Below are 26,939 nucleotides of genomic sequence, written 5' to 3'. Positions count from 1 at the left end.
CCACCACAAAACCTGCACCCCCACAACCAAGAGCCCATATCCCCCACACACCCCAACCCCTTGCCTCAGCCCCCTCCCACACTCCAAGCCTCTGCACCCCAACACTGTGATACAGACATGAGAAATGTCTAAATCAGTACTTCTCAAACTGTGGGTAAGGACCCCAAAGTGGGTCATGACACCATTTTAATGGGGTTGCCAGAACCAGCATTAGACTCACTGGGCCCCAGGGCTGAAGCCAAAGCCTGAGCCCTGCTGCCCAGGCCAAAGCCCAAGGGCTTCAGTCAAGGGCAGCAGGGCTCAGGCTCTGCCGTGCCCCTGCCCCCATCTGCCTGGGGCAACAGGGCTGCAACTCTGGCTCCACACACCCTCTCCCCCCACCCAGGGTCATGTCATAATTTTTGTTGTCAGAAGGGGGTCATGGTGCAATGAAGTTTGAGACCTGCTGGCCTAAATCAGTGTTTCACACCTGTGGGGTGGGCTGCAACATAGCACCAGACTAGTTCAGAGGATAAGATGGTGCACAGGGCAGAGGAGAGGGTCAGAGTGAGTGATAAAAGCTACACGACCCCATATCCTACACATACACACCACAAACCTCTGCAGAAACAGTAGTAGGTGGCTCCAAAAAAGCCACCTATCTTCTTTCCATGCTCCCATTATGGCACCCGAAGGACCTGATCCAAAGACTCCCATCAACTTCAGCGAGCTGTGGACCAGGACTTAATTTAGCTGGCAGCTCCCATGTACTGGGCCACAAGTTTAATCAGCAGCCCAAGCTGTTCTCAGCTCCCACAGAACTCAACTCAATCTTGCAGACACAAATGGCTGTTCCCAACCCCCAGAAATATGCAGCCTTCTGGTAAGTGAGGGAACAAGGAGGGGTAACAGAGCTACTGAGGGGGAGGAGTGTAAGATGTGAAAAAGAGTAAGATATGTGAAAGAACAGAAAAAAGAGTAAGAAATAAAAAGGAACAGAAAATAAAATAAAGACAAGGGGTGGGGGAGAGGGAGAACAGGCAAAAGAAAATGGAGAAATAAAATAATGAGAGAAGGCAACAATAAAATAAAAATGGTTGGGAACCAATGACCTGGATAATAGGCTGTACATATTAGAAAAACAAATGCAACAAAGCTCACTTTTCTTATCAGCTTTAACAAAATGGAAATAAATTATATCCTTTTCCAATCATTTTGGGGGGTGGAAATAGGATTACAGGAATCAAACTAAATTTTATTTCAAAATTGCTCAAACTATATGGTGGACAACTCGTTCTGATCAGGATAGAATGAGTAGGCACAAGGAGGCTTTTGTGAATTGGTGGAAGGGTGTGTAGGAAGCCTCCTATACAACAAATGTATGGGTTATAAAATACACAGTCTGACTGTGACTCAACCCATTAAAGTTATGAATGATCTTCACAGAATGCCAGCAATGTTCATCTGCATCTTGTGGCTCAGAAACGACACCTCCTCCTCCTCCAAAATTTTTGAAGGCTCAAAGATGAAAAAAGAAAGGTAGTAGCTGAAGAAACCGCCTGCCTGTAAAGTGTATACCTGTATACATATGTAAGTGTATAGCAGTATATTACACCTTTGGATTACCGGACATAATCCTACTGACTAACAGTCACAGGGACTAAAAATGGTTTGCACTATTGCTTTCCCACCTAGTCAGTAGTTTTTAAACTACCAATGGTGACTGGCTAGCAATTCTCAGAGACATGGTCAGATTGGCCCTGTGAACTAACATATAAAACAGCAGTTCTCAACCAGGGGTCTAAGGCCCTCTGCGGGGCTGCGAGCAGGTTTCAGGGTATCCACCAAGCAGGGCTGGCATTAGACTCACTGGGGCTCAGGGCAGAAAGCCAAAGCCACATCGCCCCAAGCCCCATCACCTGGGCCTCAAGCTCAAGTCAGATAACCTTAGCTTCATGGCGCCCCATGTGGTATGGGGCCTAGAGTTGCCAGGCATCCAGTTTTCTACCGGAACGCCTGGTCACCAATGTGCCCAGAGGTTGGAGGGACCTGGCAGATGCTTCCTCGGAGCCGTGGTAAATGTCGCCAGGACCCTGCACCCCATCCCCACCCCAAACCCCTGGCCCAGCCCAAAGCCCACTCCTACACTGCAACCCCCTCATCCCTGGCTCCACCTCCAGCCAGAGCCCTCATCCCCCCACCACCACAACCCTTCCCCAGCCCAGAACCCTCTCCTGCATCTCAAACCCCTCATCCCCAGCCCCACCACAGAGTCTGCACCCCCAGCCCAGAGCCCATACCCCCTTCCACACCCCAACCCTCTGCCCCAGGCCGGTGAAAGTGAGTGAGGGTGTGGAAGAGTGAGCAACAGAGGGAGGGGGAATGGAGCGGGGACGGAGATTGGAAAAGGGGCAGGGCATGGGCAGAGCCTCAAAGAAGGGGAAGAGCAGGAGCAGGGCAGGGATGTTCTGTTTTGTGTGATTAGAAAGTTAGCAACCATAGTGGCGCCCCAGGCAATTGCCCTGCTTGCTATCCCCTGATACTGGACCCGGCTTTTATATGCAGAAAAACAGTTTTGTGGCACAGGTGGGCCATGGAATTTTTATAGCACGTTATGGGGGGCTCAGGAAAGGAAAGGCTGAGAACCCCTCATATAGAAAACTTATTGAGGTTAATTCTAATGCAGAGGGATAGCTGAAAAAAATACCTGGAGAATTTGGAGTATTTGAACTATTCCACACATGAAGCATGTTCCCTTGCTCTTCTGTTGTTTTTCACTCTTGGCAGAGCAGTAAAGAAGTCACAACTAAAGTAAGTAATAATAATCACCAAATAGTCTCAGGGGAGGAAAGTGCACCCAGCAGCATTTTGATTATACACATGTGATCAAACTCTCAGCTGCTGTGAATTGGCTCAGGTCCAGTGACTTCAATGGCAGCTTGGCCATTCACAACAGCTGACAATCTCATCCTTCATCTATAAATGGATCCACGTGACAAATTTGAAAAAGTTGCCAATACGATATTTACAATATCGATTTTACTTTCAGACATAAGCCATCATGAGAGTCTGAGAACAAGACATATATTATTGAAAACAAGACAGAATAACATCACAGACTATCTAAAAGATAGTAAATGAAATCCACTGTGATCTCAGTCTACTGCGAGTCTCTCCAGACAGATCTGCTAGTCAAATCAATACCACCTTGTGGTCAATGACATCAAAGGATGGCAAGAGACCTAAATGAATCAGTGTGGACAGCTTTCCTTTGTCCATCCCAAATTGGAGATCATCAGCTAATTTGACCAGTGCAGTATTTATATGATACATAGGCTAAAAATGTGATTGATAAGAATCTGGGAAATTCAGTGATGCCAGAGTTACCTGGTATTTTGCCTTTACTCAAGAACACATTCATGATTTCAAACAATAATGGACTCAATACCTCCTCATTTGATTTTACTAAACAGGAGAAACATGGTTCCAACTCACAAATAGCACCACTAAGGTCCCACCACTAGCAAAAACTAGTTGAAACTCAAGGTCAATGGAGATATATTTGTCTCCACCAGACACAATCTGACCCCAGGAAAACAGCAAGACCCATCAGAATCTGACTGAGCACAGCCAAGAAAAAATACAAAGAATTCATTGAGTTATACATCGCCCAGAACAGAAGCACTAAATGAGAATCATAGAGATGAGAACCCTTCTTTGCCTGCATAACAGCCACAACATGTTTCATTTGACTTGGCTTGGGAGAACAAAGACCAGCAGCAATACTCTATGCTCCCTCCCACGTTTGCATCTGCTGCAGGTCATCAGTATACCAAGGTGATCTGTGAAGGTGATCTATGGGAATGAGTCATTTAGAACCCAACGTATCAGTGATGAACAACAACAACCTTCATATTCTACTAGCTCACTAATACAGGAGACTAGAATCGCCTATAAACATCTAGAACCATTCTGGTTCCATTAATCTCCAGGGATAGACTAGTGAAATGGACACTCCATTTGTTACATCAATATAAGTATCCAAGCATGCACATACACAAAAACAAAGTCAGTCAGATACAAAGCTATATAGTTCACTCCTAATTGTATCTTGTTAAAAAAAAAAATCATGGATTTCAAATAAAAAAGGCTTGCGCTATAGATCCTGTTGGGCCAAATTATTATGAATTTCTGTAACTGATGTGAATGAATGTGGCAAACATGAGTTTGGTATGACTTGGTACATCTGAACTTGCTAGAGGATTCTGGGAGCCGAATTCTCTTAGCATTAGATGAGTGATGTGAGAAATTACTGGAATTGCTGAAACTGCATTTGAAAGGTTAATAACGACTCAAGCTGCGTGTATGTTTCAACATTGAACTTTGGAATATCAGCCAAGGGGGACCAGCTCACAAAGTAAAGAAGACATAAAATCATGCGATCAGTGGGCTTGGTGCCAGCTGACATGGGTCAAAATGACCCTTTCTGGATGACATCATGCTAAGAGCCTAAGTGAATGATTGATGAGAGGGTAAGTGTTGATTGAGGTTTGGTTTGGGTCTGTTCTGCAGCCCCTCCTTCCAAAATATTAATTAGAATATACCAGTAATAAACGCCCACACAGCATATTTTTGGAGCATGAGACTCCTTTGAGAACAAAAGGGTATATATGCTAAGCACAGTAAATTAGCTAAGTTAGTGTTCCCCAATTAACATCTGAAGAGGTTTGAGACTGTGGGACAGAAGTCATCGGGGTAACCGAGACCCCACCTCGAGGAACATTTGTGGCAGAACCAGAGGTCATCAGGGTAACCAATACATGCTTCGGGGGACCCTTGACAGATCAAGTACCTGAAAGGGGACAGAAGAGAAGAGAAAAAGTCTCCATCTAGAATTGGTAGATATACCTGCTTTGTTTGCCAGTCAGGATACCGTGTAAGGCCAACATAGTTACTGAGGGTTTATGCTTGTAGGCGCTGAGGCTTACTGGGGGGAAGATGTTTGCTATGTAATCTTAACTGCTTGTGTGATTCTTTGTCAAATAAATTACTGTGCATTAAGCATACTGTACCCGAGTCTCTCACTGGTACTGGTAATATCTGCCCAGCTGTGGGCATTAAAGATCTGTTTCAACAGATCCCAGACAAAGCAATGAGGAAGTACAAGAGATTATAACCACAAAAAAAAAAGGCTTTTCCGGGGGCCACTTTTTACAGTAAGGAAAGTTACAGCTCCATAGTACTGCAAATTAGTTACAGGAAAATGTCATTCTAATGGAAAATCCCTGTACTGCATAGTATACATTTAAATGGTAACTTAATTTTATTGTAAAAAAATATTAGAAATTGCTGCTGAGGTGTTTTGGGTTGGGTGGGGAGGAACTTGTCTGCTCCATAAGAACAGGAAAAAAAGCTTATCTGTCACAAAGCTTTATTCCAATCACTTGCTTCACTGTTAACTTTAATTACACACTATGAACTGTCCTGTAATTATGCAACTTGGGAAACTGCCAATTTTTCCTTTTGAATGTTAAAAGTTCTTTAATTTCTTTCAAAGATTCAGTATTACTTCCATCAGTGAATACCATATATTACATGACTGCACCTTTTAAAAGCATAGCCTCTAAAAATTGCAATGGATTTTGTAAGTGGAACATGAAAAACTGCTGTGTACTTTACTGAAGTCACTGATATCACCAAAGCCATTAGTTATCCAAAAGAAAAAAAAAAAGGAGAAATGCTAATTCCGTAACAAACTTTTTTTTTTTTTTTTTTTTTAAAACATACAGAAGGTAGCAAGGAAACCATATAATTAGAGACAACTGTGCTTTCTTTATACTAAACAACATTTTTCTAAAGAGGCCCCCCAATCACATTAAATGGTAAACAGGCAGTGAAATTCAATGACATTAACGTAAATGTCCAAATGAAAAACCCACAACTAGTTGAAAAACTGACTGGGGTAGAGGAGGAACAGAGTTGTATAAACAAAAGAACACATTCTATTATAGAGAGAAGTGTCTTGCTGAACTGTAGCCAGCAGAAAAAGAGAAGGAGGAGGAGGAAAGGAATCAAAAGGCAGGAGGGGAAGGTTGTTCAGCTTTATTTGTTTTTAATTATTTCTATTTCAGAATTTCCACAACACTGTTTTCTTTCTTCTTTTAAGATACAGAGTTAACCACCCCCTCAATCTCCTTCTAACAGCCTTGTCACCAGGTCTTTTGCCACGTAATCCCCTAAACTTTGAAGGCCATTTTTTATTAAGCTCACTAGGCCTCCACCCTTTTATCTCCTTCAAGTATCTACACCAAAACCTTCTGCAATACCTACCAATCTTAATTGTTCCCTCTTAGGCCATGTCTACACTACAAAATTAAGTCGATCTAATTTACATCAGCATACCGCTGACACAGTAATTACATCACTTGTGCGCGTCTACACTTTGCTCCTTGTGTCAGCGGTGCACATCCTCACCAGGAGCGCTTCTATTGATTGTACTGTCAGTGTGGGGCATGGTGGGATAGTTCCTAAAAAGCCAGAAACAGTCGACATAAGCAATGCAGTGTCTACATGCATTGTCAACCAAACTACACTGACTTTGACTCTACACCACTCGTGGAGGTGGAGTTATTAAGTAGACGTAGCAGGGCAGTTACGTTGGCGGGAATGAAATTGAAGTATAGATTGCTTACATAGTTAGGTCAACATAAGCTGCCCTAAGGGTATGAAGAAAGACAGAAGGACAGTAATGGGAAAAAGAAATCCAGACTCACCCTCAAGATGTGTGCATCAATAGCTTCAGCAGTCACATGTTCTTATCAGAGCAGCCCTGCCTCCCTTACCCATGGTGTCTTTGTCCATAGCTCTCATGCAGTTTGTCACAATGAAGGGTATGTCTGCACTGCAGCTAGACACCCACAGCTGGCTCCTGCCACCTGATGGGGCTCAGGCTGCAGGGGTGTTTAGTTGTGGTGTAGCTGTTCCGGCTCGGGATGCAGCCCAAGCTCTGGGACCCTCCCACCTCGCAGGGTCCTAGAGCCTGGGCTCCAGCACAAGCCCAGACATCTACACTGCAATTAAACGGCCCTGCAGCCCAAGCCTGCCGCAGGTTTTTAATTGCATTGTAGAAATACCCTAAGAGTAGCATATTTAAACAGAGGTTAATTATGCGTGAAATGCTAAATCCCATTCTTAATATAGTACTTGCAAAATAAAGATGAATATAAGAAAAATAAATGAAATGTTGTGACTATATTTATTAAGTAGAAAATTTCTCCCCAATTTTAAACTCTATTTAGGTTGCTTAAAAATTATGGCATACTCTCTTAATTGGGATCATAGGCTGTCCATTGGAGTGCCCCAGTAAAGAGTATTCTACTCTAGGGCTCAGATTTTCAAAGGGGTATATGAATTTCAATGGGAGTCGGTTGCCTAATTCTCTTTAGAGAATAAAATAGATTTCAACATGTAGTCTTAGTTCTGTTTCTTTCAAAACTGACTTTCTAATATGTAATAATGTTTTAGGGGTTTTTTTGTACTGAGTTTAATATTCATTGCACTCCATGTTACTGCTGCATTCTTTAATGGCCACATTAGATGTAGGCTGATAGAGAGAGGTCTTTAAAGGGCAGCTCTTATTGTCTCCTATTATGGTGACATTCTGCTTATGGGTCATCATTGGACTAGATGTCAGCATGCCCTTTGCAAACCTCTCAAGGCTTTGGTATTATTCTGTTTTATGCAAAGCTGTAGGTTAATGAATACACTTTAAAATTCACTTTTAAATGGAGCTTTCCACGTAACATATTTCATATTCCTCTTAGAATTTTTTTTAAACTAACAATGATATATATGCCTATTTTTCTTCTTGTATTTAGTCTTCTTTAAATAGGTCTCTTCTTCTCTGCAATTATGCCATTTAGCTGTGCCAACTATCTTAGGAATACTTAATGACTTTCTGGACTTCCGCTGTATTGATTTTCTCATCCTCCACTCACTTATAGTAGATAGGCTTATAGAGGGGAAAATATTCAGTTTCAGGAATATAAAGAGCAGAATGTCCACATGCTGAGATTATTGTCTGTTCAACGCCTCTATATATAAGGAAACAACATATAACTCATTGCTATCAAACTGTCTTTAGAATAACTAATTAAGAGTAGGAGTGGGCAGGAACTGGGGGAGCAGGAGCGGAGTGTGCAGAGTGAATCATGCTTCGGCTCTCCCTGTGTCCAGATGAAATATATCATTTCCAATAGCTTCCTAGCAGGAGTGCCTTAATCTCTAGGACACTGTTGATAAGGTCAGTTGACAAGGTGTATTAGACAGACACTAGAGGAATCTTTACCTGGGGAGCCAAGGTCAGTTTTTGGCAGGGTTAATTGCCTGGAGCAGGACAGAGAATTCTGCTTCTTGAGGAAAAAAAAGAAAGAAAATCTGCATATTTTTTACAGAATCTTTCAGATTTTACTTCATACATAACACAAGGCATAAACTTATTTTCCCCCTTCCTTTGCAGGTCACTCTACAAAACAAAGGCCATTAATACTAGTTGAATCAGACATACAATAGTGGCGCATTCACGTAAAGCTTTCACAGAAAGCGGTGGTGTTCTGTGCCCTGTGGCTTTCTGTTCAGTTGTTAATTACTCTTTGTGATGTCAGGATCCCATCTGTTTTCCTGGGATTATGATTTAAAAATATGAAATAATCTGTGAGAGCTGTGAAACTAAAATGTGTGAAGTGGGAAAGAACCCTTACCCGGATATATGCATCCTGGTGGTGTTTGGCAAAGTACAGCATGTTGTCAAGGGCTAGCATTCCTGGAGGAGTTTGTGTAAAATCCATTGCTGGGTTTACATGATTCTGTGAAAAAGATAAAGAGTTTACACTATAAATATCTACACAAAAGCCATCAACCTCATTATTATTATTCATTCGCATTACCATACTGCCTAGAAGCCCCAATCATGGACCAGCACCCCACTGTACTGAGCACTGCATAAATACAGACCAAGGAGATGGTCCATGGCCTAAAGAGTTCACAGTCTAAAGACAGTTATTATCACTGGCATGTTAATCTCGTAGTTCTATAATTATACAAGGTTGACTTTTCAAACGCAGAAATGACTTAGGAGCACAAATCCCACAGAAAGTCAATGGGACTTGTGTTCCTAAGTCATTCAGGTGGTTCTGAAAATCCCGCCCACAGCATTATTTCTTACATTTAATAAACATATGTGGATAAATACATATGGGTATAAACTGACATATACCTGTATGTCCAACAATACAGTACCTATGGCAGGGGTTCTCAACCTTTTCCCTTCTGAGGCCCATTCAACATGCTATAAAAACTCCACAGCCCCCCTGCGTCACAATAATGGGTTTTCTGCATATAAAGGCCCAGGGCCGGTGTTAGGGGTAGCAAGCAGGCCAATTGCCTGGGGGGCCTCATGCCACAGGAGACCCCGCAGAGCTACATTGCTCAGGCTTTACTTTCAGCCTCAGGAGGTGGGGCTCAGGCTCCAACCTCATGCGGCAGGCTTTCTGCCTTGGGCCCCAGCGAGTCTAATGCTAGCCCTGCTTGGCAGCCCCCCCAAAACCTGCTCGTGGCCCCCCAAGGGGCCTCGGACCCCTGGTTGAGAACCACTGACCTATGGGACCATATCAAAGATGTAATGAAGATGAGTGAAAGTTACTTAGTTCAGTAGGTAATGCTTAAAATAGACTGAGTTGGCTCTCATGACCTGCACATAAAGGGTCATGAGGAGAGCTGTGCAAATTTTAGCAGCCTCACTTTGCAGGGGTTCTTGTAAGCATTCTCTCAGGTTTCTGAATTTCTGAACATCTGAATTTCAAATCTGTGCTTAGAGGTTGAATGAATCCAAAAACTCGCAGCAAAACACAGTCGAAACCAGGTCAAACTTGGCAACTTCCAGACCAAGCTGCAAAAACCTTTAATTTCACATGCTTTGGAAGCAAAACCACATATCTGTGCAGGTTTGCTAGTGAATCTTTTGATTAAGGAGATATGAAATGTATGTTTTAAATAAGTTCCATGGAATTCAAGGCTTATGTAAATGTGAACTTTTGCAGAGTTCTAGACAACAGTACTTCACAGCTCTTAAAAGTAACTTTTAGAAGCTTCTCACAACGGAGAAGACCCAAGGGTATAAAACCATCTGAAATTCTTATTTTTCATTACAGAGTCTCATCAGGACCTCCTTTTCAGTGTCTTTGGGCTTGTCTGCGCTTAAAACAATGCATCTGTGCCGCTGTAGCACTTAAGTGAAGATGTTACCTTCACTGGTGCGGTTCTCCTGTTGGCGTAGGTTCTCCAAATCCCTGAGGCCTGGTCTACACTGGGGTGGGGGATCAATCTAAGATATGCAACTTCAGCTACGAGAATAGCATAGCTGAAGTCGACGTATCTTAGATCAACTTAGAATCACTTACTTCGCGTCCACGCAGCGCGGGATCGACAGCCACTGCTACCCCGTTGACTCCGCTTCCGCCTCTCACCGTGGTGGAGTTCCGGAGTGGACAGCAGAGTGATCAGGGATCGATTTATCGCATCTACCCGAGACGCGATAAATTGATCCCTGATAGATCGATCACTACCCTCCGATCTGATCAGTGGCCTGAGTCTACGCCAGGGGTTAAGTTGGTTTAACTGCATCACTCAGGGTTGTAGATTTTTCACATCCTGCGTAACATAGTTATGCCAACCTAATTTCCTGGTGCAGACCAGGCCTTCATTTCCAACATTCTAACATACAGAAATGTCCCCAGACACTCAGAAACAGCATTTCCATTTTACACGACCCAACCGAAAGAGGTTTTAAAAGTGCATTTATGATCACAAAAGTGACTAACAATGACACAGCATTCCTAGTCCATCAATCAACTCTCTGTGTTTATTCAGTCTCATCCATTCACTTCACTAACTTTACTTCTGTTGGCCAGAACATCCAATAAAGCTATAAGAGATTGAGATGGGACTCTACTCCTTTTCTCACATCAACAGAATTGTTAACCCATTTCCATCTGGAAAACCCCTTACTTGTAGATGTATGTGACAAGTTGGCTGTGATCTGTCAATAATTCATATTTGATATGTGAGTAGAAACGCTATCAAGAGGAAACTACACAAAAATAGTTATCCTGTTGCTTTAAGAGACAGATTGAACTTGAGTCAGGCTCACACCTCTAGCCAGGGACAATTGACATACAAACCTAGATTCAAACATTTCGTTATTTTATGTTGAGTAAGGGGCAGTTGATCAAGGGGGCATTTGAAATGCTAGATTTTAAAGAGGTATCTGGGAAATTCCTCTGGAACTAGATGTGAAGGAGGAAAGGTTACAAGATATAGGGGACAATAGCCTTTGTATGGAGAACTCAGGCTATTACAAGAGGTGTCTGAAATTTTTCAAAATTCAAAGAAAAATTTGTTGAAAAAATTAGAATTTTAGAATTTGATTAAAAATTGGGACAAAATTCTCAGGACAATTAAGTCCTGCTTTTCACCAGCTCTAACTATTACACTTTCCCTCAAGTGATACATCTGAACAAATATTATATTGTTGAAATGCTGGTATAAATAATCTCAACTAGCATTCCTGCTATGGTAGCGAATTCTGTCTCACCCTTAACGTCAAAAATAGTCACATACTATGAAGGACCGCGGAAGCTGAGGACAGGGGAGAGAAAACCAGGTGACATGACTTAGGGTGGTTGAAAGGGCCAGATGGGGGAAAGACAGGGATGTGTAACACTCATTGCCCAGATAGTGATATTGGCTAAATCTAAAGGGAACATATCTAGATGAGCTCTGCAGAATTCCAGAATAGCGGTATGACTAGATTACAATAACACACCCATGGCTGGCTCATATCAGCTGACTTGGGCTTAGACTGTGGGGCTTTAAAACTGCAGTATAGATGTCCAGCCTGAGCCCAGATATCTACCCTGCAGATTTATAGTCCCACAGCCTGAGCTCAAGTCAGCGGACACAGCCCAGCCGTGGGTGTTTTACTGCAGTGTAGACATACCCGAGATGTGTTCTGTAGACTGATTCCTATGTTTAAATCTGATCTGTCTCTGTTTTTTTTTTTAATACATTTTGTTTTGATTCAGACCTCTTGAATCTCAGGGCTCATTTACACACTCTTTTTTTAACCAATTAGTTAAAGTAGCACAACTCCCCTCCAGTGGGCACAGTAATACCAGTATAAAGGAGCTTATAGCACAATAGCTTATTTTGGTACATTTATGGAATTAAGCTATATTGACATAAGCTCCTTTATGCAGGTATAACTGAAGAGGGATTGTGCCACTTTAACTATATCAGTGTGTAAATCAACAGAGTTAAAACTGGTACAAGAACTGCATATAGACCTGCCCTGCTGTTTGGCAATTTCACACAGATTGCAATGGGAAGGCAAAACAGCCTTCCGCCTGTGAGAAGTAGTAATGAAAACAGAGCGTCTGGAGCCTACCCTGCCTGGGACGTGCATTAGGGAGTCCTCTCCTGGAAGGTATGTCCCTTGCAAGACTGGGTTGGGCAGACACACAGGAAACACCTATGTACCCTGCACAATAACTAAGTTTAAGGGACAAAAATATAACAGTGTACATCTCAGCGGCACCCTCTCTACACTTACAACATTCTACAAGTGGAGCAGAATGATGTGCATGCCATAGGGAACACAATTTGACCTTCAGATCCCTGGCTGAGTTTGCAAAACTGATAGTTGGGGGAAGGGGATATCTTTGCACTGATAAACTAAGCACATTTAATAGGAAAGGGAACTGCACAATGCCATTCTGACAATCACTTTTTGGAGTATAACTGCATTTTAGGTTAAGTACTACACATAATTCTCTTCTCTTTGTCTTCAGCTCTAGGGTAGACAAAATGTATGTGGATAAAATACCCTTTCTTGGTAAGCATACAGTATCAACACTAGATCCAGTCCAATTTCTTTAGCTCTTAGCATTTCTTTTGTTGGTATCTACAATGTTAAAACCAACTAATAAGACAGTCAAATAAACATAAGTTAAATACAAATAGCTTATATAGATCAAATTTCTAGCCTGGTTCTGTGATCTTAAGTGACACGGAGACCACAGCAAAGAAATTATAAGCAAGAGAAATCTCACCACGGCTCATTTCTCCAGACAGTGTCTCTTGGCACTGCTTGTTCAGTCAGAAAGCCAGACCTCCATCACTCATCATTTCTCTTTTGTTTGAGTCAAGCCCATCTGCCTACCTAAACTGTGGATCCTAATTTTTAAGTTATCTCCTGCTATGACACTAGGATCCTCAGCTGCTGTAAATCACAGATCAGTGGAGCAATACCAACTGACAACAGCTGATGGAATGTATGACGTGTATGAAACAATACATTTTATTTTCAGTTCTTCAGCAAATCAGGAAACAAAATAACTGACATTTTATTAAAACATAATGATCTCCTTCTCTGAACATGTGTTGAGTGTTTATGGTTGAAAATAAAGAGGGTTTAAGATAAAGATACCAAACTAAACTATCTAAAATATTGTTGTGAATAATTTAAAAAGTATGCAAGCCCTCAATCTAGGACATAATTTATTAAAAACATGAGACACGATGCCCAAGGGAAAATGAACTGCGTCGGTGAATTTTACTCATTGTAGAGAATCAAGAATGGGAAATGCATAGGGAACTGATTTGCTTTGTAGCCTAAAGACGTTTAGTTCATTTGTAACTTTTTCGTAACAGACTGAAGAACAGTTACATATCTTTCAGTATCTCACCAGTGTGTGCCAACTACAGTTACTGTTCTATATATGCTAAAAAAATCAGAATAATTGAGAATTTGCTACACAGCGACAGATTCAGACACAATGCTATCTGGATATGCTACCTTTTGGAGGGGATGTAAATCCAAAATAGAAATGTGGGGCTGGAAAAGACCTTGGGGGGGTAATCTAGTCTAGCTGCCAGCGCTGAGGCAGGACCAAGTATTCCTAGACCATCCCTGACAGGTGTTTGTCTAACTGGTTCTTAAAAAACTTTTGTGACAGGGATTCTATAATCTCTCTCAGAAGTCTATTCCAGAACTTAACTGCCCTTATTAGAAAGTTTTTCCTAATATCTAAACTAAATCTCCCTTTCTGCACATTAAGACAATTACTTCTATTCCTACCTTCAGTGGACATGGAGAACAACTGATCCCCATTCTCTTGATAACAGCCCTTAACATATTTGAAGACTTATCAGGTACCCCCTCCATCTTCTTTTTTTAAGATTAAAAATGCCCAGGTTTTTTAACCTTTCCTCATAGGTCTAGTTTTTCTAAACATTTTATAATTTTTGTTTCATTCCTCTGGATTGTCTCACAATTTGTCCACATCTTTCCTCAAGTGTGGCAGCCAGAATTGGAGACAATACTCCAGCTAAGGCCTCACCAGTGCTAAGTAAAGCAGGACAATTACCTCCCCTATCTTACATGCAACACTCCTGTTAATAGAAAAGGAGTACGTGTGGCACCTTAGAGACTAACCAATTTATTTGAGCATGAGCTTTCGTGAGCTACAGCTCACTTCATCGGATGCATACCGTGGAAACTGCAGCAGACTTTATATACACACAGAGAATATGAAACAATACCTCCTTCCACCCCACTGTCCTGCTGGTAATAGCTTATCTAAAGTGATCATCAAGTTGGGCCATTTCCAGCACAAATCCAGGTTTTCTCGCCCTCCACCCCCCCACACAAATTCACTCTCCTGCTGGTGATAGCCCATCCAAAGTGATTTTATCCAACTAGAATTACAGTTGGATAAAACATTATTTGTTTTCCATCCTAAACTGTTGTATTGTGCTACTGGTTGCTTTTTAAAAGCAGCCACCTTCCACCCAAGGGGTGGACATATTTCAGTGTCAGGAGTATCCTCATACATGGCATAATAGTGTCTATGGTACAGTGTAATAATGGTGTACTGTCTATTGGAAATTGTTGACTTTTGAATAGCAACCACTATTTCCTTATTTTACTCCTAACCACGTTATCTTACATTTCTTCACTCTGTGGTGTATAAGCAATGTTAAATTTGAATCCGGGGCGGGGGGTGGTGGAGCCTTGCAAATTGGCTGTGAGAGGTGCTGGACCCCATTACCACTATTCTCCACATGAAGACCATACTTGAGTTTTCTGCAGCTCAAAGAAGAGAAGTTATTTGGTGGGAACACAGGGAGAGATGGAGGACCTTGAGTCTTCCCCTTAAAGACCAGCAATAGGGTTGTGCCCAGGAAAGAAGCTGGAACCTCTTGGGAAAGTCATTATAGTCAGTCTCACAAAGTTTGTATAGCTTTTATATAAGAGTCCAATCTGGTGAGTGCTTACCTGAATGAAACCACTAAACTTTTAAAGTTGAATGTTATTAGTTACGACTGGAAGTGGCTGAAAGTTTTCCACGGAGAAAAGAACAGTATTTTCTCAAAAATGTTGGTGAAAAATACCCATTTTCTGGCTAGCACTTGGTGTTATTTTTGTGAGACAGAACTGGTCATCTCCCCCAACCCTGAACAGCTTCCACTATATGTTCCCTTTTTCTGTTGTACCCAAACCAATTCTCAAGGCATAGAAAGAAAAAACAGGATAATCAATTAGCTCTGAATTGCTGGTGCACCTAAATTAAAATCTTCCTTAGGTCAAATGTGAAAATTAGATTGGAATATACATGGCCGGTAGTTGACCTTTGCTCAGGAAGAATTCTGAACAGAGATGGCATGAATGTTGCAAATTAGGTATATGGTACATTGACATAATTGAGTAGGGAACATTTCACAGTGACTGACTCATTCTAAAAACATCAGTGAATACCAAACCCCATACCTGAGCCTTTTCCTAATTACTTCCCACCTCTTCAGAACAAAGCATTTCCACATCTTCACCTTAACAGAGTAATTATTTTAACCAACAAATGGGTGTACACAGAAAGTACTACACAGAAAATACATTTGTGAGGAGGTATTAGATTAAAGTTCTTAAGGAGGAGCAACCGAGACTTTTAATTTAACTGTACCATATCTTAAAAGGTTAGGCACAAGTTTCACAATACAATTTAATGAGATGGGACAGTGGTATCAGGGTTTTTAACAGCCGACATTCTAGAAAAAAGAAACTGAGAAATAATAAAGAGAATATTCTCCTTGATATCTCTCAAAATGTGTATTTTGATATTACCAAGCTTTCTCTGATTTTTTCATTCTACCACAGTGACATTGTAGACAAAGGGAACATTTACCTGGAGGACTGTTGAATAAAAATACAGCATATCTTGAGTCAGATGTCTCTAAACTCAAAATTCAAGAGGATCGTTTACCAATGAAAATTGTATATATTTATAATAGTTAAAATACTTTTAGCATGAGTCATTATGTGATACACAAACAATCTAATGAACTCCCCTATGTTTCTATTAGCTAAAATTTTAACATAGACTTGCAAAATTGTTTGCCCACTTGCAGCGGGTTTTCAGGGGAGATGGAGGGCTGGCGGTGGTTTGCTAGCATGTAAAACATTGTTCGTTTTTTCAGTATCATCATGCAGGCAAAGGGTGTACCTGGGCTGGTAAATTTTTATGATGGATTTGTAAGGCTTATTAATAACATGCGTATGCTATTGTCTAAAAATAAAACTTACTTGAATAGATCTAATGCATGTAACTGTCTTTCTTGACAGATTTTGGACTCATCAACTCAACAGACCTGTCAATCTGCAAAGAAATTATGACCTCCCCTCAGCATCTCCCTCTCAAAACAAAACAACCCCCCTCCACACCCAAAACAAAACAAAAAGTATTGTTTGAAATCTGACCCCGATAGACTCCAAAATCATTGGGTCAGATTCTCAGCTGATACAAATCAGCATAGCTCCACTGACATCTGTGGAGAATCTGTCCCTTTATGTTATTTTTTTAAGAAAAGAGACAAGTTTATGATCAACATTTCAAAAATGTGAAGGTTAAGCTTACGTGACCTACACAGAGGCATCAGATTAAGCATACCAGTGCAATGCAACGTGCAGTATTGCATGGGTTTCTGAGTTTAGCTAATTACATTTTATCAGCATGTTTTAAAACTCCCATGTGGCTCCAGTTCAGCTGTACATACAATTTATACAATAGTTTTACTGTTCCACTGAGTTAGCTCTCTGGACGTGACACTCTGTACCTAAAAGTAGCACCCTGGAACCACCATATTCAACACTGTCAAAGGATTATGACATAGTATGATTACAAAATATGCCTTGTGAGATATCATTTTTAAGTATTGATTTGCTGAACAAAAATATCCTGTTGGATTGTATGTACTATCATTGTATGTGAAGTTATGAGGTATTGAGATATAGATAGATATAGATACATTACTGAAATATGTTGTGAGATGGGAACACCCACAACCAGCCTTTCAGTTACAATAAAGGAGTTATTAAAGGCTCATCAACACCCAATGTACTTTCCCAGAGACTTCTTGGAGAAGGGAATTACGCAATGGAAACTGCTTGACCAATGGGGACGAACTGACACCCCCATGTCACAGCCAGGATCTTTCTAAGAGCTGAAAAAAGGTATAAAAAGAGAGACAGTGACATCATCACTTGGCCTCTTCCACATCCCCTCCCCTCCCCTCCCCTCCCGCCACCCCACCTCAACACCTGGAGGAATGTCTGGAAGAAAAGGACTTTGAACTGACGGAATTTAGTCTCAGGCTGGAAAAGGGTCCAGTCCATGTACTGAAGAACTGTAAGCTGCCTGTACCATCTGCTGGGGTAAGAAAAGCTGTTAGATTCAGCTCTTGCTTTGTCTAAAAGTTTAGGATTATGAATGCATGTTTACTTTTTAATTTTCTTAAGATAACAAATTTCTGACCAGTATGCATACCACTTATAATCACCTTAAATCTATCTTTCTGTAGTTAATAAACTTATTCTAATATTTTATCCTTACCAGTGAGTTTGTCTAAAGTGCTTGGGAAGTCTGCTCAGGTTACAAAGGCTGGTGCATATCCACTTTCTTTTGATGAAGTGGCAAACTAGATAATAAACTTACACTGGCCAGGCTTCTGACCAGTGCAAGACGGTACAGTTCTTGGATGCAAGACTGGGAGCTAGGTGGTATTGGCTGGAGCCTCCCTACCGATGGTTCATGAGTGGCTGGGAGATGATTTATGCAACTCAGTTGAGTGTCCCCCTACCTATGGATAGCTGTCTGCATGCAGTGCCTGTCAGAGGCTTGTAGCTTGACATCAGCATCACAGTGTGATAGGTAGCACAGGCTGGTGGATAAGGAGGGCTCAGCAGACCAACAACCCAGATTGCACCCCAGGGACCTCGTTACACTGGGTCTTGATTTCTAAGCCTACTGGCTGTAACAGAACTTTTTAAAAGAAAAGGAACAGAAAATGGACTTTGTGCCATTGCACTGCCATGTCATCTCACGATATATGATATAACTCCTAATCACCCCTTTGGCTTTCTTTTAGAAAGCAGTTGACTGACTTTTAAAATCTGACAGGCACTAAGCACTCCATCTGAACAGGTGGCTTTTTGATATTTAAAACAAAACAGGTTTCAAAACAAGTGAGATTAACATTTAAGAAGTGGATACAGCTCATGTAGTTTCATGATGTTTCAAACAAATCAAGGGTTCATCTCCATTACAATTACTTGTCCTCTCTTTGGCTTCAAGAAGCATCACTAAACATCTCAGACTCCACCAAACTCAGCAGAGTAGCTAAGACCTGGCCTACACACAGTTATTGTGTACATGTAACTACTTTGGTTAGGCATGTGGTGACACTAATACAACCCCCTCATGTGGATGCATTTATTCCAGCATAAAGGCACTTTATACCAGAATAGTTTATTCCCCTTCCTATATGGGAATAGCTATACTGATATAAGCCCATTTAGACCAATATAGCTGTGTCCACACTAGGAGGTTGTACTGCTTCAACTATACTGATATAAAGTAGTACAGCTTTTGTGTGCAGACAAGGCTTAACATATCAATCCCTCTACTGTTTGAACCGAATAATTAGCAGAGGAGGATGGGGAAGGGGGCATAAATTAGTTGGACCCAGGGGGATTATCCTCCATGTGTGTCTTAAACTACATTCTATTTGCTTTAATCTGGCACATCCCTGAGAAAAATTTGTTCCTCAGAGATATGTTTACAAGCCAATGACAAAGAGAATTGTGCCTGTTTACAGGAGGGATTGGGAGTGTGGGGGATGAACTCCGACAGAGGGAAATGGATTCCCTATTCTTCCCATCTGTACAAAAACACTCAGGGTTTCCTCTAAGCTTTGACTGTGATCCCACAAACTTGAAGCCAATAGGGTATAAGAAAAACAACAATAATATACAGGGTGTCACACAGCTATCCAGAAAGATTGCAACTGAGCGGAATTCTATGCAACTTGAGCCCTGCCTACCTTAGAGACTGCCTCTCTCCCGGTGCATGTCTGAGGCAAGTTCTTCAAGTATACAGCTTATACAAGTATAACACAAACCCTCTACAAAAGAGATATGTCTGCATATGTGGTTCAGTAAAGTTGTAGTTATGCATTGTGTTGCATTACAATGTAGTTCCTAACACCACCCACCTAGTTTAAATAGCTGTTTGGCAGGAGTCCTCAACTCTGGAATTTACTTTGGCCCCTAGCACTATTTGTGTATAATGCAAGGCCTATCTGTTTTTGCAAGCTTTTCCAAGAGAAGAGAATGGGGTCAAGTAGAGGTTGGAATGGATGGGCTGGGCAAGAGTTTTTCGTGGACATTAAAAGCAATTTGTAAAATGTTGCGTTTCATTATTCTGAATTTTGAATGTGCCGTAAGAGATTATTGATTAGTGCACTTTAAAAATATAAACAAAACAATCCAAATGATAAATCATTCCTCATGCTCCCATCCAAGAAAATTTATGCTACAGAGCTTCAGCTCATAAGCATAACTCAAACGACCACCAAAATCACATCAGCTACTATGCATAATCTGAGCTGAACCAAGGATGGAAAACTAAAACATATACAAATATTTTGAATAATAAAATGTATTTGGCCTCCCTATCTTAAAGGCACATTGAAAGATTCTTTGCTCTGGTCCCAATCTGGCATTCTGTTTCACTTACTACAGCTGATGCTATCAAAAACGTGCAATAGTAAATAGCTGCACTCACTGCAGGTGAGAGTATCCACCATCAGCAGTAGCAGAGGAAACAGAAAGGAAAGAAATGAGGCAAAATTATTTTGTTTTAAACTATATTTGCAATATTTAAGTGATCATAATGAACAAGAACTAAACCTGGGCACAACCAAAAAAAGGAAGGTTACTTAACTTATGGTAACGAGCTCTTGGAGATGCATGGTCCCTAATGGTATTTACTGTGAGATGAGCACACATTCCATGCGCCTGACACCAGAAACTCTTCAATAGCAGCATACATCGGTCTGTGCCAGCTCCCTTCACTTCCTTGTGCTTCGAATCAAGGGTCTAAAAGGTGGGATGGAGGGGAGGGTCTCTCCATTTCCTGCTCTTCTACAAATCAAGAGAGGATCTGAGCAAAAGGGAAGGGGGTGGATGGTGAATACCCATAGGGACCATACATCTCCAAGAACTCAGGTTACGATAAAGTAAGTAACCCTCCTTTCTTCTTCGAGTGCTGGTCCCTATAGGTATTCATTGTGGCGGATTCCCAAGTAATGCTCATTGAGGAGAAGGGTGCAAGGAAGTGCTCTGAACTATGTATTGTAGGATGGCTGAACCAAAGGACGCATCCTTGGCAGAAGCCTGAATGAGGGACAATGCCTAGTTAATGTCTGAATGGAACCCCATCCCATAGCTGGAATTCCTTACAAGGAAGCTACCTAAGCAACCGGAGCTCTAGCTGACAGACTGTGGAGGTGGTGGTCCCATAAATTCATAACAGCATACACAGGTGGAAAGCCAAGTAAACAGTCTTTGGGAAGAGATTGCTTCCCCTTTCATTCTTTCAGTGATGGTGACGAATAATTTTGGAGACGTTCAAAAAGGCTTTGTCTTGTACAGATAAAAGGCTAGACTCCTGCATACTCTAGGGCAGGAGTGGGCAAACTACGGCCCGCGGGCTGGATCCGGCCCCTCAGGGCTTTGGATCCGGCCCGCGGGATTGCCCCCCATGGTGCCACAGGCCCTGCGCCACTCTCATAATCAGCCAGCACCATGTCCGTGCGGCCTGACCGGGGGGGGGGGGGGGGAGAGAAGGGGGGGCACAGAGGGCTCCGTGCATTGCCCTTGCCTCCAGGCACCACCCCCTGCAGCTTCCATTGGCCAGAAACAGGGAACTGCGGCCAATGGGAGTTTCGGGGGAGGTACCTGGAGGCACGGCAAGGGCAGCGCACGGAGCTCTCTGCCCCCACCCCCAGGGGCCGCGCAGGGTTGTGGTGCTGGCTGCTTCCCGGAGCAGCGTGGGGCCACCCCAGAGCCTGCCCTGGCCCCGATGTGCGCCGCTGCCACCCTGGAGCCACTTTAGGTAAGCGGTGCCAGGCCGGAGCCCAAACCCCTCCTGCACCCCAAACCCCTGCCTTGAGCTCACCCCTCCTGCACTCCAACCCCCTTCCCTAAGCCCCCTCATACATCCCGCACCCCTCCTCTGCCCCATTCCTTTGTCCTGAGCCTGTTCCTGCACACCACAACCCGCAGTCCCTCCTGCACCCCAACCCCCTGCCCTGGCCCTGCATACAATTTCCCCACCCATATGTGGCCTTCGGCCCAAAAAGTTTGCCCACCCCTGCTCTAGGGAGTGGAGCCTCCCATCCTCTCTATTATTGTGAGGCTTTGGTTAGGAGATGGGCAGATGAATGGTCTGATTCAGGTGAAATCCAGAAGGGACCTCAGTGTTCATCTTTGTAATTAAAATGCAATGATTAGAGTACCTTTTATGATAACAATGGTGTTTTCCTTTAAAGAGGAGGAAGAAAATCATTAAATGAATGTATGAGAAACTACTGCAACAAAATGAACATAAAATAATAATAATTAGAATTTGCCTATGGGTATGATTCTATCAGGAACTCACAAGGGAAATATACAGGATATTGCTGCACTTCATCACTCAGACGATTCTGGATACAATTTTGAATGGATTAATCCTCTCTCTCTCCCCCTCCATTTGTATGGTGGTAGCACCAAGGAGCCCAAGTGATGGACTAGGGCCCTACTGTACTAGGCACTGTAGAAACAGAACATAAAAAAAGACAGTAGCCATTAATGTAGAGAGTTATTCTTTTCATAGAACTGAATGGACTCTGATGATTGTGATGAGAGTGGGTAGAAAGGTGGGGGTGCTTGATGCAGATGTTCTAAGCTACTAGAGAACAATGAGATTTGAGAAACATCCAAAAACCAGTTAATTAAAAAATTGGCAGAAATCTTATTCCCAGCTCCCTTCAGAGACCTCTTCAAAATAAATGATAGATTTTAATTTGGCTTTTCTTTGTCAGCAAACTGACACTGCAGCTGTGTGCAAAAGGAATGGGTCACATTGTATTTCATTCAAACGAAAGTTCAGAGATGTGTCAGCATCGTGCGTGCAAATACTCCATTTCAAAATGGATCGGCCACGTGAATTTACCAGGTGCCTGGGAGACACACATAGTAGCTGTCGAAACTCGGCACCAGGCGAGAAGTTAAAATATTATCCATGGCTAGACATATAGACCCAAGATCCCAAGGCTAACAAAGTTTACGGGCACCACAGAACTGCGATTTACACAGAGCCATTTGTTTTATTATCTGTGACCAGGTCAAGCTTCCACTAACCAAGACAGACAGACCGAAAACTATTCCACAGCAAAGTAACTGTAAACAACTCTGATATCCTATCTGTGGTCTTAAGTCACTATATGAAGTTAATAGTTCTACAATCAAATCCTTGTCTCCTACCTAAGTACAAGCAGCCAAGCTCAGCACAGTAAGGGGTTGCATGGGGGTTGGAGGAAAGAATACAGTCCCTACTCACAAAGTCTAGGAGCAGCCACTACTATAGTCCTGAGGTGACAATAGCCTATGCCCACCCCGCAGTGCACATACATAGTCAGGGGGTAAAGGCTGGTGGATCCATTTATTACTGGATTCAATTAGCCTTACCTCCAGTTCTCTCCTGGCCTACTATACAAGAATGCAGAAAGCCCCCCACGCAGAGCTTGGCTCTGCAATAAACCTTTTGCATGGAGTCACAGACTAGCTGGCCCTTTAAGGCAAGATAGGCTCAGCCTAGCCCACGGTCTAGCAGATACCCATCAGTCCTGCCCCTTGATTTAGACTTGTAGAGGCAATAATTGATCCCAGCTCATTGTAATGGAGTTAGAGTGAGTGACCTCACCTTCAGGGGACAACTTAAACAGAGTGGAGCTCAGCTGAGGGGAGACGACCTGGGAGAAAGAAGTTAGGGAGCTGCCCCTCATTCTGGGAGGGGTCTGGGGTAGACACACTGAGAAAGGCCACAGGGACAGAACTGACCCTTGTGGTAGGCAATGGAAAGGAGACAAGACCCAGGGAGAGACTGCAGAGGAGGCAGGACTCTCCTTGGAGAGAAACCCACAGGAGGCGGAGTTAGGGTCTACAACAGGTGGAAGAGACCCACAGGGAGCAGAGCAAGCTCTTCTGGAGGGTGGCTTGAGACAGGGTTTGTAATTGGAAGGAGAAGACTTCAGTAGTGTCAGGGAGGCAGAAGAATTATCCAGATGTGTTTCGATTTTCATCTGGACCTTCTGCTTAACCCAAAAAGAGACTGAACTTTCCGTGACTTGGCTGACGGGCTGAGCCCCAGGAGACTCAGTGAAAGGCAGATGGCCTGCAGGAAGTACTGGAGCCATGGACACCAGCAACATTGCACACGGATGCAAGAGGGCACTCCACAGGTGAGTGTGCCCTCTGTATGTGGACTTCCCGCTTTGGGAAATGGGAACCACACCATTTCTCCTATACACGCAGCCCTCTCCAGACACAAAGAGGGCAAGATTTGTTCTTAAATTTAGGATGCTAACAGATAGTGGGTGAAACACCTTTCAGAGGAGTAGATTTCATCATCTGACCTGGAAGATATTTAACTAAGCACATTTTAAAACTACAGCATTCAGAAACTGGCCCTGATGTCATTCTTCTCTTTGGGAAAGGCTGTTTCAGCACTTAATGCACCTCTCACTCTTCCCATTCTATTAACTATTGTACAAGCCATAAAGTGTGGAAAGTTTGTGGAACAGATTCGGGTGGGGGGCACCATCTCCTCCTGATTGGAACTCTTCGAAAGTAAACATTGTCCAAACTATACATGGTTGAGTTCTTCACATTCCTCTAATTTTCAGGTGTGTGCATTAAACCACAAGTGCACGCACACACACACACACACACAGAGGGAATTACATAGGCCTAGAGAAGATTTGGATTGTTGCAATATTTCAATATAAGTTAAATTTACATTCATTACAGGAATCAAATATTTAGTAACTATTAAGCTGCATTAGAGTTTAGTGTGGAAACGGTTATGAAATGTAAGTCTTGCAAGACAAACAAGGTTGACACTCCAATGAAAACAAGAGAGATGAAATTAGGTGCAACTGGCTTTTTGGGACCAGTTTCATCCTCTTAGCTGTTCCTTCTGCGATTTCTGGAGGAGGCAGTATATCATATCTGGAAAGATTTCCCAAGATACAGGCCTAATTCTAGACGGTAGCATGTTATTAGGTGCTTACAGAGGTCCTCTGTTGCAGCACAACAACTAACATGTCTATTATTGATGCATTGGAAAACTAAGTAGCCTTCGGTCTCTCATCTGTACTACACTAAACTATGCTATGACCAAGGTAATAAAACCCTGTCTTCCCCAGTGAGATTGTAACTGCAATGTAGATAAGAACTGTGTGGTAAACAAACAAAAAAGAGATGCATTTGAAATGGCATAAAAAGGTACATGGCTCATATGTAGCAAAAGAAATATCCTAATAGCTCTAATTTTATATGTATTTATTTATTTTTGTTACCAAATATTTGTTTACATCAAAGGGGATTTTAAAGTTTTTAATGTTTTTCTCATAATCCATGATGGGAAAAGAAATGAAAGATTCAACAAAAATAATGGTATTTTTAACCCCGTCATGAGATGGTTTTTCCCTTCCATTAAAAAACACACAATAATTTTGACTTAATTTTACATACTTTTTTCCCCTAATATTCATAAACAGCCCTAAAATGATCAAATAAAGGATTTAAAAGAATTCAAAGAGCTAAAAAATTGGCTTAATCAGATCCAGTTCATTCTCATAATGACACAACCACAAATACTTCATTCTGATTATTTTAAACTTCATCTTTCAAATAACAATAAGAAGGTCACAGAAGATTGGCAGCACATCCAAGTTTCATACTGTCAATTCTCTTTTGTGTTTCTTCTCAACTGAAGGGACATTAAACTGATGCTAAAATGAAATAGTCCCTCCCTCTATAGAGGGCTCATCTAGCAAGGATTCATCAACATTTGATGAAAGACTGGTTGATTCATATTAACAATTTACATTACAAATTGTTAGTTGTTCATTTCCATCTAACAAACAAATCTGGTAAATTGCACACAGCTGTGTTTCAGAGTAGCAGCCATGTTAGTCTGTATTTGGAAAAGGAGGACTTGTGGCACCTTAGAGACTAACCAATTTATTTGAGCATAAGCTTTCGTGAGCTACAGCTCACTTCATCGGATGCAGCTGTATGGTAAACAAGAACAATGGTTTTAACATATGAATTTGCTGACCATGATTACTGGTCACAGTGATAATATTATCAGAGCCATAATGCTCTTGTTAAATAATTATTGGCTCAAAAACACCACCACAAGCTCTATTGTTGGAGAGTCATTCAGAAGACAGGCATCATCTACCAGAAGACTGTGTCAGATTTCCTGTTTGTGAATTTTTTTCTAAGAGACTTTCTTCCAACTTACAAACAGCACCAGTTCCCATGTGTTCCTTTACCGCTGGTTAGGTCTGTGTTCACAGGAAGGCACATTGTTTGTATGGATTTACTAGTCCACTAATGATTTTATCACAAGTCTCACAATATTTGGTGTTTTATATGTCTACATTATGTTGTTAAATCAGACAGACAAAAAGCATTGGCCTACTAAACCCAGGGTTGTGAGTTCAATCCTTGAGGGAACCATTTAGGGATCTGGGGCAAAAATTGGGGATTGGCCCTGCTTTGAGCAGGGGGTTGGACTAGATGACCTCCCAAGGTCCCTTCCAACTCTGATTCTATGAAATCAAAACAATTAAAAAATAAAACAGAAACCCAACATCAATGCAAAGCTAAATCCAAAACCCACAACACAATTCTTTTAAAAGGCATCACAACAAGCAGATTCTGGAGATCATTTACTAATAGCCATGATTGCAGCTCCCACTGATCCAAAAGCTCCCCCTTATTTAAATATGATCACTATAAAACATGGTGAACATTTAGGATCCTAAATTTCAGGATCTAACAAATCACATATACTAAATTGCATCTGCCATCTTGGATTCACTGTTGAGAAACCTTTAAAAAAAAAAGTGTACAGGTTTTGCTTTCATGGGAAAACACACACATTTAAGTATCCTCTGTGCTCGGCTGATTCTTCAACTGCAAAGGCCCCAATTCTGTACAAGGATCCCCCTGACTAACCAAAATAATATTACAGTTCCCTTAATGCTATGCAGCAGCTAGAGAAAAGTCAATTTGCTGTGGAAGGAACTTGCACCTACATGAGAGAGATGCAAAAGTGTTTCACATTCAGTGTTTCACAAGAAAAAAATTCATTGATAGGACTAAAATAAATTGTACCAGGCTACTTTACTGTCTAACAAGCCGTACTTAGCAAACAGGAGAATTTTGCTAT

At 41.9% G+C, this 26,939-nt stretch overlaps 1 protein-coding gene across 2 annotated transcripts in view; it reads right to left on the bottom strand.

Annotated features, from left to right (window-relative positions):
- Window positions 1–26,939, bottom strand: part of ELMO1 (engulfment and cell motility 1) — a 413,972-nt gene that overhangs the window by 207,137 nt on the left and 179,896 nt on the right. Inside the window, exons 1-2 of one of the 2 annotated variants that reach the window (XM_073332876.2) lie at window positions 13,146–13,161; window positions 8,739–8,843 (exon numbers count right to left, since the gene is read on the bottom strand). In XM_073332876.2, the coding sequence (XP_073188977.1) occupies window positions 8,739–8,825 (87 nt within the window). In that variant the 5' untranslated portion in view covers window positions 8,826–8,843; window positions 13,146–13,161. Of the gene's footprint in view, window positions 1–8,738; window positions 8,844–13,145; window positions 13,162–26,939 lie in introns of those variants that run through there. The other variant, XM_073332875.2, reaches the window with a different exon arrangement.

This window comes from Lepidochelys kempii, chromosome 2 (assembly GCF_965140285.1).
Source record: "Lepidochelys kempii isolate rLepKem1 chromosome 2, rLepKem1.hap1, whole genome shotgun sequence".
Taxonomy (NCBI): domain Eukaryota; kingdom Metazoa; phylum Chordata; order Testudines; family Cheloniidae; genus Lepidochelys; species Lepidochelys kempii.
This window is presented reverse-complemented; position numbering and strand designations above follow the sequence as displayed.